General features: G+C 44.8%; 1 protein-coding gene across 1 annotated transcript in view; it reads left to right on the top strand.

Moving 5' to 3' along the window:
* The window catches only part of LOC148368286 (uncharacterized), a 105,556-nt gene extending 98,517 nt beyond the window's left edge, over positions 1–7,039 (top strand). Inside the window, exons 6-7 of the mRNA XM_088330295.1 lie at positions 867–1,160; positions 4,964–7,039. Coding sequence (XP_088186421.1) covers positions 867–1,160; positions 4,964–6,390 — 1,721 coding nt within the window. The 3' untranslated portion in view covers positions 6,391–7,039. The remainder of the gene's footprint in view (positions 1–866; positions 1,161–4,963) is intronic.
* Positions 7,040–13,616: the final 6,577 nt, after the last annotated feature.

The following is a 13,616-nucleotide window of genomic DNA, read 5'->3' as shown; positions in this document are numbered from 1 at the left end:
CAGATCTTCTCTAGATCAGTCAGGTTTCTGGGCTGTCACTGAAAAACACAGAGTTGGAGCTCCCTCCAAAGATTTTCATTTGGTTTCAGGTCTCGAGACTGGCTGGGCCATGCTAGAACCTTGATATGCTTCTTACCGGAGGCACTCCTTGGTTTTCCCGGCTGTGCGCTTCGGGTCATTGTCGTGTTGGAAGAACCCTCTTCAATGATCTGACTGAGGAGAGGAGGTTGTTCCCAAAAATCTTACAATACATGGCCCCAGTCATCCTCTCTTTAATGCTGTGCACTTGTACTGTCCGATGTGCAGAAAAGCACCCCCAAGCTTTGGAGTAAGGATTGCACTCTTCATTCTTCTGCCTCCAAACACGCTTAGTAGAATTATGACCAAAATGGTCTATTTTGGTCTCACCTGACCACAAAACCTCCCATGACTCTTCTGCATCATCCAAATGGTTATATGCAAACTGAAGACAGGCCTTGACATGTGCTGGTTCAAGCCGGGGAACCTTTCGTGCCATGCGTGATTTCAAATTCTGACGTCTTAGTGTATTTCCTACATTAACCTTGGAAACGGTGGTCCCAGCTCTTTTCAGGTCATTGACCAACTCCTGTTATGCAGTTTCGGGCGGATTCATCACCTTTCTTAGAAACATTGAGACCCCACGAGGTGGTCTCTTGCATGGGGTTTCACTCCGAATGAGGTTGACCGTCATGTTTAGCTTCTCCCATTTTCTAACGATTGCTCCAACTTTGGACCTTTTGTCACCAAGCTGCTTGGTAATTGCTCTGTAGCCCATTTGAAACCCTTATGTTACGGCACTGAACGAGTTATGGGCAATACAAATAAATGTGACTTGTGTCTTGCAGACGTCAGCCAAAAATATCTTCCAACTGGGCAACATGAACCAGAGTTGCCTGACGTTAAAATAGAGGAGGAGGAGGAAGATCTGAAGCCTTATCACATTAAGCAAGAGGAGGATTGGGAGCCTGTTCGCGTTAAACAGGAGGACTGTTTTCCAGTCTTGCCAGTGACCGGGGTCCGTTCAACCGTCCAAGATCAAGGTCAACCTGAAGATAACGGTGGGCAGGAGCCTCTAAGCATCAGCTCCCGTCAACACGTGGGAACGGATGACGACACGTCCCACTCTGCAAAGGCTGAAGGTGGTAACACATGTTCTCAGTTTGGGAAAACCTTTCGACGCAAGTCTTATATGAAGTTGCATATGAAACTCCACACTGGCGAGAAGCCTTTTTCCTGTTCAGTTTGTGGTAAAACATTCACACATAATGGAAGCTTAAAAATGCACACCAGAACCCACACTGGCGAGAAGCCTTTCGCCTGCTCAGTTTGCGGTCAAAAATTCACCCGAAACGGACTCTTGAAATTACACCAACGAACCCACACTGGCGAGAAGCCTTTTTCTTGCTCAGTTTGTGGTCAAAGATTCACCCAAAAGGGAAGCTTAAAAATGCACACCAGAACCCACACTGGCGAGAAGCCTTTCGCCTGCTCAGTTTGCGGTCAAAAATTCACCCGAACCGGACTCTTGAAAATACACCAACGAACCCACACTGGCGAGAAGCCTTTTTCTTGCTCAGTTTGTGGTCAAAGATTCACACAAAATGGACAGCTGAAATTACACCAACGAACCCACACTGGCGAGAAGCCTTTCTCCTGCTCAATTTGTGGAATGCGATTCTCACTGAACGGGAGCTTAAAATCACACCGAAAAACCCACACTGGCGAGAAGCCTTTTTCTTGTTCAGTTTGCGGTCAAAATTTTACCCATAATAGATACTTAAAAATGCACACCAGAACCCACACCGGCGAGAAGCCTTTTTCATGCTCAGTTTGCGGTCAAAGATTCACCCTAAATGTACTCCTGAAATTACATCAACGAACCCACACTGGCGAGAAGCCTTTCTCCTGCTCTATTTGTGGAAAGCGATTCTCACAGAACGGGAGCTTAAAATCACACCGAAAAACCCACACTGGCGAGGAGCCTTTTTCTTGTTCTTTTTGCGGTAAAAAATTCACCCAAAAGGGAAAATTGAAATCACACCAACTAACCCACACTGGTGAGAAGCCTTTTTCTTGTTCAGTTTGTGGTAAAAGTTTCAAAGAGAAAGGAAGCTTAAAAATGCACACCAGAACCCACACTGGCGAGAAGCCTTTTTCTTGCTCAGTTTGCGGTCAAAGATTCACCCAAAATGAACACGTGAAATCTCACCAACGAACCCACACTGGCGAGAAGCCTTTCGCCTGCTCAATTTGTGGTCAGAGTTTTACCGTAAGTGGAAACTTAAAGACACACATTAGAACCCACACTGGCGAGAAGCCTTTTTCTTGCTCAGTTTGTGGTAAAAAATTCAACCAAAATGGACAATTGAAATCACACCAAAAAACCCACATTCATTCACAGGAAGTGAGCAGACTCCCCAGCTGTATAATAAAGATATGAAACCCCAAAGTCTTCATAGGGATGCAAAAGATTAATTATTCTCATATGTGTCATGTTTCTTAATAGATCCTCGATTTCATTGTCTGTCTGCATAAAATATTGCCTTTTATCAACAATTATCACTATTAGTGAAAGCTAGAGCTATTGTTGGTGATAGGAATGAGTGGAGAGGTGTCGTAATAGGGTAGTGGGATTTTTGGGTGCATTCTAAGGGATGGGCAGGGCACCTGTATGATGCGGCAGGGTTAAACCAATGAAAGCTGTCGGGCCCTGTTTAACTAAAGAGTGTGTTGTTTCACCCTGACCCTAGTGACACGGCCGCTTTCTTGTGTCCCATTTTATCTGGAAGGATGAAAGCATGACCAACTTCGGTGCCGGGGTGCCTTACTTGTTTGGGCATTTTGGTTGGCCATGGTCCAAAAATGTTTGTGTGCGTTTTTTGCTAGATATTCCCTTTTATTTTCTTTGTTATTGTATGAGTTTGTCTTGCTGTCGGTCACCCCTCCTGAGGGATATGACCAAGGTAGACAGATAGATAGATCATTATTATAATAACAAGATCATCAACCTAGAGCCCCAAAGCTTTGAGAGCCTGTGGTTCTCTCCGTCCCTGTCGAACGGATTAGAAATATCCTCGTGAAGTCCACCCCCAAAAGAGATAGGAACCTTTATTTCTTTATCTTTCTGGTTGGCTATGTGCTGCTTCACATACCCCTTCCATGAGGGCTTTTTTGTTCTCAAAAGCACACAGAAAGGGTTAGTGCAACAACCTCTTTGGTGTTTTGGGCCAATTACCCATTTTGGTACGCTATGGAAACAATCCTTGATCATTGAAATGAGTTTATTATCTTAAAACCGGGTTCATTGATGGGTACTGTTAACCTGTTGCATCATTTCTTCCGCCTTCCCCCTTGCTAACACTGAGTGCTTGTGTCAACAATGTGCTTTTTTCTTTCGTTCGATACAATTTTTTTGTCATGTGAATAAAATGTATCGTGTTAAAATTAAACGTGCATCATTTGTGGGTCGATGTTATTGTTCTTCTGGACTGAGCAATCATTATCCATATCAACCAACTACAAAATCGATCATTTAAAGCTGAAAATACATTGTGTTTAAAGTTGCATCCTTCATGATAAATACTAGCTATTTCTTATGAATTTGTGTTGGAAACCGAGAGCACCGCCAGCTGACTGAATTAGTTCTGAACCAAATAGATATCATTTAAAGCCATTTGGAAATGTGTTGTTATTTTGGCCATAAAAGAGTCAGAAATCATGTTACGAGTGATGACTTTTGCTAGAACTGAAACTTAACTATGTGTTATGTCAAGACAAAACAGAAAAGGGACTTGGATTTTCCTGGGCCAAAATGAAGTTGAGTCTGGAAATCACCATGACCACATTGTAAGACAACATTAACCTGAAATATGAATATGAAGAATTTACAGCACGTGACCCATCAGTAGCCCAATTCGTTCCCCCTTTAACAATCAAAACTAATAGGTCCGTCATGCCATTGACCATCTGCAATTTGCTTACCAGGAGAAGGTGGGAGTGGAGGATGCTATAGTATACATGTTACACCGATCCCTCTCTCACCTGGATAGGGCGAAGGGGGCTGTGAGGATTACATTTTTGGACTTCTCCAGTGCCTTCAATACCATACTTAGTAGGAAACTGACAGAGATGGGAGTTAGCTCACACCTTGTAGAATGGATTACGGACTACCTGACAGGCAGACCCCAGTATTTGAAACAGGGGGGCTGTACATCGGACACTGTGGTTGGCAGCACAGGATCTCCACAAGGGACCGTGCTCTCTGCGTTCCTATTTACTCTGTCCACATCGGACTTTCAGTACAACTCTGAGTCCTGCCACGTGCAAAAGTTTGCTGATGACACTGTGATCGTGGGATGTATCAGAAGTGGGCAGGAGGAGGATTACCGGAAATTGATTCAGGACTTTGTCCAATGCAGCGACGCAAACCACCAGCACCTGAACACCACCAAGACCAGGGAGATGGTGGAGGACTTCAGGAGAACTAGAACTCACCCGGTTCCTGTAACCATCAAAGGAGAATGTGAAGAATTTGTCCAGACCTACAAATACCTGGGTGTGCAGCTGGGCAACAAACTGGACTGGACTGCCAACACAGAAGCTCTATGTAGGAAAGGGCAAAGCCGACTTTACTTCCTCAGAAGGCCGGCCTCCTTCAACATCTGCAAAAAGCTCCTGAAAATATTCTATGAGACAGTTGTGGCAAGCGCCCTCTTCTATGCGGCAGCGTGCTGGGGAGGCAGCGTCATGAAGAAGGATGCCTCTCGTCTCAATAAACTGGCGAGGAAAGCGAGCTCTGTTGTGGGCACAGACCTGGACAGCCTGACAACAGTAGCTGAGAGACGGGCACTGAAAAAGCTGCGGTCAATCATGGACAATTCATCACGTTACAGTACTGAACGAGTTGAGGACAATACAAATAAATGTGATTTGTGTCTTGCAGACGTCAGCCCAAAATATCTTCCTGCTGGGCTGCAGGAACCAGAGTTGCCTGCCGTTAAAATGGAGGAGGAGGAGGAAGATCTGAAGCCTTATCACATTAAGCAAGAGACGGAGGATGGGGAGCCTGTTGGCGTTAAAGAGGAGGACGATTTTCCAGTCTTGCGAGTGACCGGGGTCCGTTCAACTGTCGAAGATCAAGGTCAACCTGAAGATAACGGTCAACCTGAAGATAATGGTTGGCGGGAGCCTCTAAGCATCAGCTCCCGTCAACACATGGAAACGGATGACGACGACACGTCCCACTCGACAAACGCTGAAGGTGGTAACACATGTTCTCAGTGTGGGAAAACATTCCGAAACAAGTATTATATGAAGTTGCATATGAAATTCCACACTGGGGAGAAGCCTTTTGCCTGCTCAGTTTGTGGTAAAAGATTTGCCATGAGATGGACCTTAAAACTACACAGTCAAATGCACACTGGGGAGAAGCCTTTTTCTTGCTCAGTTTGTGATGAAAGATTCACCCAGTGTGGGGCCTTAAAACTACACACTCTAACGCACACTGGGGAGAAGCCTTTTTCCTGCTTAGTTTGCGATAAAAGATTCTCCCTCAAAGGAAACTTGAAATTACACACTAGAACCCACACTGGCGAGAAGCTTTTTGCCTGCTCAGTTTGTGATAAAAGATTCACCCAGTGTGGGGCCTTAAAACTACACACTCTAACGCACACTGGGGAGAAGCCTTTTTCCTGCTCAGTTTGCGAAAAAAGATTCTCCCTTAAAGGAACCTTAAAGAGACACATCAGAACCCACACTGGAGAGAAGCCTTTTTCCTGCTCAGTTTGCGATAAAATATTCACTACAAGTGGAACCTTAAACAGACACATTAGATCCCATACTGGCGAGAAGCCCTTTTCCTGCTCAGTTTGCGGTCAAAGATTCGCTGAAGGTGGAACCTTAAAAAGTCACATTAGAACCCACACTGGCGAGAAGCCTTTTCCCTGCTCAGTTTGTGGAAAAAAATTCACCCGCCGTGGGAACTTAAAAAAACACACACTAACCCACACTGGCGAGGAGCCTTTTGCCTGCTCAACTTGTGGTCTAAGATTTAGCATGAGACAGTCCTTAAAACGACACACTCTAACGCACACTGGGGAGAAGCCTTTTTCCTGCTCAGTTTGCGATCAAATATTCACTACAAGTGGAGGCCTAAAATATCACATTAGAACCCACACCGGGGAGAAGCCTTTTTCCTGCTCAGTTTGTGATAAAAGATTCATTACAAGTGGGAGCCTAAAAAATCACATTAGATCCCACACTGGGGAGAAGCCTTTCTCCTGCTCAATTTGTGGTCAGAGTTTTACTGCGAGTGGAAACTTAAAGAGACACATTAGAACCCACACTGGTGACAAACCTTTGACCGTTTGACTTTTTAGTGAAAAATTCATCCATATCGGCACCCGAAGTATACACGCAAGAACTCACGCCGGCGAGAAGACTTGCCTGCTCGGTTTGCGGTTCACTGTAAGTGGGAGCTTAAAACACGTAATCAACCAAGTATCTTAAAGGCCGTCTATAGGAACATAACTCGATATGAAGTTGTGTCAATTGTATTCAAATGAAACCCTGAAATAAGTGTTCGTAACGTCTCCAGTGAAATATTTTACACACCATTTTTATGCGCACGTATGCAGAATTTGGGATGGATGCGGAACGATAATTTAAGCGTTTACAACTCATGCGATGGACGAAATGAAATACACATTTACAGAGGTTTTCGAACTGTAAACCGGTCTTCTCCAAATAGCCACTTTTGGAAACACCCAAACATACCCGTAGAAAAATGTGTAAAATACACTGTTTAGTTTTGAAGTTTGGGATCCAATTTGACACGGTACCAGGTAAGGCTTCAAGCTATCGTCTCACCTGTTAAGATACCCATGCTACGCTCATTTGCAGGCAACAACATTTTTTGTTGAAATTTCTGCTGAAATATGTTTTGTATAGTGTGTGTAAGTTGTGTCGCTCATTGCAGTCTCTGGCACGCTGATAACTGAAATAAAAGCCTCATCATCCATTCCGGCCTGAATGTGGATCCTTGGTGGGACACCGCGGTTACATATCTATCGTTCGATCGATCGATTCTAATGGATTTCTAATCCACTCGGCGACCGTCGATCCCCGGTTCAAGTCTGCGCACCCTTCCTCATCCTCCCCCAATCGTTTGTGAGTACGTCTACGCGAATGGGTCCTTATTACCCGTTTCCCGCTCCGTGACAGCACTAAGTCAATCCCAGATTTCGCACCTTACTGTCATCCAAACATTTTTTATACAATCTCTAAACAAATTGAATCACTCATAAACATGTCAAGCCCTGTTTATTTGTGACGCACTTAATTACAAAGAGTCTCAAAGGGCCGCACAGACCATAGATTACTGCAAACTACAGACTTTTATGACACCATCACCTGATCTGAAACCTACATGAGGGCAAGGAAAAACTAAAAAACCTCAAGTCAAGTCCTGTTTATCTGTATAACCATTAATCACAAGGAGTCTCAAAGGGCTGCACAGACACTCGGACATATAACACGGAGGAGCCGGGAACCGAACCTGCAACCTCTTGATCCCAAGAATGCAAACGAGTCTTGCCAACCACTAAGTGCTAACCGTTACATGCTAATGAGTCATGCTAACGGCTGCATGCTAACGAGTCATGCTAACGGATACATTATAACGAGTTATGCTAACCGCTAGCATTACATGTTAACGAGTTATACTAACAGCTACATGCTAACGGCTACATCCTAACGACTACATGCAAATGAGTCGTGCTATGAAATGAAATGATCTGCATTTCTATAGCGCTTTTCAAGGCAATGAAGAGCTCCCAAAGCGCGTTACAATGTGCTTCACACTTACCCATTCACACACACTCACATACCAATAAGAAGTCAGCCTCCAGATGTTTTGAGGATAATCAAGATTTTAAATGGTAAATGGACTGCATCTATATAGTCATTTTTATTTTAGATGCCCTTCATCACAAATAGTCTCAAAGGGCTTTACAAGTTATTACATGTAAGAAGTTTAGGTTATTCATATGCTATAGAGTAGAAGTGAGTTTTAAGCTTGGACTTAAACATGTCCACTGAGGCAGCAGATCAGATCTCAGGTGGAAGAGCTTTCCACAACACCAGTGCCCGGATGGAGAACGCTCTCGAACCAGCGGAACACTTCTTGGCTCTTGGGATCACCGGAAGACCGGCGCTCTCAGAACGAAGGCTTCGGACCGGAACACAGGGGGAAATCAGATCCGAAATATATGAGGGAGCAAGTCCATGTATGATTTTGTATAATACTAAGGGAACCTTGAAATCACATCTTAGGCTAACAGGGAGCCAATGCAGGTTAGCCAAAATTGGGATGATGTGATCGTACTTTTTTCTCCTAGTTAAAAGCCTCGCTGCTGCATTTTGAAACAGCTTCCACACTCGTCTCCGGCTATGCTGATGACTTGGCGCTGGTCTGTAGCGGCCGTAATAAAAAAGTAGTGGCGGTGAGACTAGAGTCAGAGGCGGCCAAAGTCAACCAATGGGCCACTATTAATCATCTCACCCTCAACACGGCAAAGTCAGAAGTCGCCTTCTTTTCCATGGACGCTGCGGAATCCTCTTGGTGCCCAAACATCACTGTAGGGGGTTCTAGACTCAAGATGAATCCTACTCCTACTTTCCCGGGGGTTCGATACGATCGCCGACTGACCTTCAATGAGCATGTCCGGCACTTGAGCCAAGTCACGAAGCAACGATCCAATCTCCCGCGACAACTGACCGGCACGTCTCGGGGATGGCGGCCCTTGGAGATGCGGACGATCTACATTGCCACCGTCAGATCGCTCGCTGAATATGCAGCTCATGCATGGGCGCCCTGGGCCTCCAACACCAATATCCATAAACCGGAGAGGACACAATCGGACGCGGTTTGAGCAATTACGGGCCAACTTCGATCTACTCCCATCGACGCTGTCCTCCGTGAAGCCCAGCTCCCACCGCTCTCCTCCCGACTTCAGCTTGCCAGCCTTAAAAAAGCTGATGAATGGTTCCACCTCCCTCCCAAAGATCACAGGAGAGTACTCCTCCAAAAGCCCGGTCCTAAACGCCTCAAGAGAGAAGACTGGCGTAATTCCACAACCCCCATTTTATCCTCTCTCAACCTCACGCCAGTCTGTACATGACCCTAATATTCCGTGGCCTCTGGCGCCCCCACCACCCATCCATTTCACCCCCGTCCCAAAGTCTGCATCCCCTGCCCAACAACTTGCCACTTCAGAGGAAACACTTGCGGATCTGGGCCCAACCGACTTGTATATTTTCACCGATGGTTCCACCCTCAACGGTACGGAGAATGGAGGAGCCGGAGTGGTCATCTTTAAAGGCAACACGCTTATCCACTCCTGGCATGCGCCAACCGGGGCCTTTAGCAGTTCTTTTCAGGCCGAAAAGTCTGCCACGATCGCTTCAATCGCCTGGCGAGACCACAATAACAACTGGTCCTCAGCCTCCATCATCACGGATTGCAAGTCCCTCCTCCAAGCTCTCTCCAACCCTAATATAACAGACCCCTCCCTCCTGTCCCTTAACTCCTCAATTGCGGCCTTCTCCCCATATAAGAGCATCTGGCTTATTTGGGTCCCGGGTCACTGTAACCTCCCAGGTAATGACCTCGCAGACGAGCAGGCAAAATTAGGCTCGGCCCTCCCTCAACCTACCGCCCCGCTAGACCCACAAACTCGGCTCGCCATTATTTGCAGGAGCTGCAATCCCCCCCAACTACCCACCCACGTCTCATTTCTCTTACCTCTTCCAACCACAACCCGGAGGAAGAATCCCAGCTCTCAACGAAAGACCTTGTCGATCTTATACGATTCCGTCCGGTCATCACCCCTCCCTCCGAAGATGGCAACATTAGACGGGGAAATGCAAGACGATCGGTGCCGTCTCTGCGATGAGGACGAAGAATCGGCCGAGCATCTCTGGCTACGGTGCCCTGCACTCCAGTCTGCCCGATACCACCGCCAGCTGGGATTCTCCTTTGGAGAACTACGGAGCCTCCCACAAGCGAGTCTAGCGCTACTGAGGATTATCCTTTGGCGCCTTGAGTGACTCAACAACAACAACAGCTGAAGACTCTTGAGTCTGGTCATCGGAAGACCGGAAAGTAGTGCATTACAGTCATCGTGACGGGAGGTAACAAACGCGTGAATTATGATTTCCGCATCCGACTGAGAAAATATAGGACGCGTTTTAGCAATGTTACGGAGATGGAAGAAAGCGGTTCTAGTCATTTTCTTCACATGTGTTTGAAAGGACAGATCAGGGTTGAAAATGACACCTCAATTTTTAAGTGAGTCGCTCTGTGTGATGTAGCAATTGTCAATGTTCACAGCGGTTTTAGAGAACAAGTCACGGGACTTAGATGGGCCAATAACTAACATTTCAGTCTTTTCAGAGTTGCGACTTAGGAAATTGAGTGACATCCACTCTTTTATCTCGGTGAGGCAGGCCTCCAAATTTCCGCAGTTGAGCGTGGCATATTCCTCTATCGGGAGATAGAGTTGAGTGTCATCTGCGTAGCAATGGAAACTGATATTATACTTGCGAAGAATATCACCTAGTGGAAGCATATAAATACTGAAGAGAAGGGGGCCAAGCACTGAACCCCGGGGAACACCACAGGTAACACTAACGGGCTCAGATGTCAATTCGCCATATTTAACGCAGTGTGTCCTATCTGAGAGGTAGGATCTGAACCATAAGAGGATGTTTCTTGAGAGACCAATCCATTTTTCCAACCGTTCTAGCAAGATATTATGGTCCACTGTGTCAAATGCAGCACCAAGGTCCAGCAGCAGCAAAAGTGAAGATGCGCCAGAGTCCATTGCCCGTAGGAGATCATTGGTTACCTTAATCAGAGCTGTCTCAGTAGAGTGGTTAGCCCTGAATCCTGATTGCATTGATTCAAAGAGATTGTTCTCGGACATGAAATCATTCAGCTGCTGTGCCACTACTTTTTCAAGTATTTTAGAAAGAAACGGTAGGTTTGACACAGGTCTATAATTACATACGTTTTCTGGATCTAGGTTGGGTCGTTTCAGTGTGGGTTTAATGACGGCGGACTTAAAAGCCGCTGGAACTACACCTGAGGAGAGTGATATGTTTAAAATATTTAGAACTGAAGGTGCAAGAACGCCAAAGAGACCTTAAATAAGTGAACCTGGAAGCGGGTCGAACTGGCAAGTCGTCGGTTTGGCCGTATTCACCATCTGTTTAAGATTTTCGAGTGACCGTTCACTAAAACGGGACAAAATACCTAGACAGCCACCATGTCGTGCATCTAGAGATTTGAGTACTTTAGTATGTGTTGAATTAATACTGTCTTTAGCAATTTCTTCCTGTATGCTTTGGATCTTCTTAGTAAAGAAGACCATTATGTCGTGGGCAGAATGGGTGGAGCTATCTGGGATAGTCTGTTGCCTTGTTAGCGATGCTACAGTGTCGAAAAGGACCTTGGGATTGTTCTTTTGTGACGCAATCACTTTCGAAAGGTAGGCTGATTTTGCAGAGGCCAGGGCCGCTTTATACTTCAACAAACTATCACACCAGATTTGATGGAAAACCTCAAGCTTGGTCGCGCGCCATTTTCTTTCAGATTTCCTGCATTCTCGTTTAAGGGATCTAGTTTCATCATTAAACCAAGGTGTGCGTCTTTTAGGTCGTGATTTATGCCGGATGGGCGCAACTGAATCCAGGGCATTGGCCAGGGTAGCGTTAAATTCATTTAGGAGTGGTTCGATGAAGCCTATGCAGGAAGGAAAGTACGCAACTGCTCCTGGAAGAATATCGGAGAGCTCAGAAACTGTGCCCGTGCTTATATTGCGTCCGGTGAATCCTTCAGTTTTTTTGGTACTACATTTAGCTAGCACCTCAAATGTAACTAAATAATGATCCGAGATAACTGTAGTACACGATAGCACCGCCATGTTTGAGGTGGAAACTCCTCGAGTCAGAACCAAGTCAAGCGTGTTTCCATCTTTATGGGTTGGCAAATCAACCAGTTGATTAAAACCAAATGCATCAATTAGAGACCTAAACGCAATAGTAAGTGAACTGTGTGGGGAGTTCATATGAATGTTAAAGTCCCCCATCATTATAATTTTGTCTGCATAGGTTACTAGTTCAGACAAAAGTTCAGCAAATTCGTCTAAGAAAGTTGTGTACGGTCCTGGTGCGCGATAGATAGTTATTACATAAATTGACAATAGAGAGGACCTCATAACAAGAGCCTCGAACGACTTGTAATCATTAGCGGTACGAGGAGTAAATTTTAGCGTTTTTTTCAGAGATGAGCGCGACACCGCCACCCTTTTTCAAAGCACGTGCTACATGGCTACATGTATCCAAAAAGGAAGGCAGGAGGACAGTGGTAAATAGTAGGATAGCCAGATAGCAACTAGCCGCAACCTAAACACGCGCCGCCATGTTGGAAACCGGAACCGGAAGTCAATATAGCGCTTTTCAAGTCAACAATGTGTTACAATGTGCTTCACACTTACCCGTTCACACACACACCCACACACCAATAGCGGCCATGCAGCCATGCAAGGCGCCGACCTGCTTATTGGGGGCATTAGGGGTTCAGTGTTTTGCCCAAGGACACTTGGACATACAACATGCCCTCTACCTGTTCCTGTTCTGTTCCAATTGCAAGACCACATCTAGTTTTATTGTGATGTACTGTGTTTTATTGCCCATTTGTCATGATGAATCCCAAGAAGTGAGTGATAAGGGGAAGTGGAAAACAGTGACAACGATCGAGACGAAGAAGGGAACGATTGCCAAATTTGAGGACGATGTGCAACTGTCGGCTATTAAGGTTCAATACATTTTTTTAAATGATTTTACTTTCTACCAGTAGATTATTCCTCATGACCTACATATTTAAATACCGGTAATTGTCATTGTTTAGCTTTACTCATATGGGATATTTGTATACGTACACATTTTAGTAACATTTTGTGTATTCATAGTTGTGTAGGTACGTATGTAGTCATATTTTGGGTATTTATAGATGTTTAAGTTGACATTTTATTCATAGTATGAGTATTTTTATTCTTTAGAACACAGTCCAAGGGGGAAGGAGGAGAGGAACGCAGATAATAAATAATTATATATATATGTGTAACCGCGTTGTACGTGTCCCACCAAAGATCCACATTCACGCTGGACTGGATGATGAGGTTTTTATTATTACAGTTCTGCAAATGGATGAGTCACAACATTAGCTTTTTCTGCTGGGTTTGATCTCTTTGATCTCTTTGTAGTACTCTGGTTAAACTGACAACAAAGCATATCAAAGAGCTGTCTTTTCACTTTACAGAAAATACATTTTAGAATATCACAATACATTTATAAATCTTTGCATTTTAACAAGATACTTTTAACAAGAGATCGTATAGTGGATTTTTAACGTTTACAATGAATTCAACATGTTTTTCTTTACTCTGAATTTTAACCAACATCATCCTTTTTTAATGTATATGAAAAAATAGGAATAAAAACAATAATGAGTATAAAAATGGGTACAATTTACC

This window comes from Urocampus carinirostris, chromosome 3 (assembly GCF_059441175.1).
Source record: "Urocampus carinirostris isolate Australia breed hairy pipefish chromosome 3, RoL_Ucar_1.0, whole genome shotgun sequence".
Lineage (NCBI taxonomy): Eukaryota > Metazoa > Chordata > Actinopteri > Syngnathiformes > Syngnathidae > Urocampus > Urocampus carinirostris.
The sequence above is the reverse complement of the archived record's forward strand: the minus strand, read 5'-3'. Positions and strand labels throughout refer to the sequence as shown.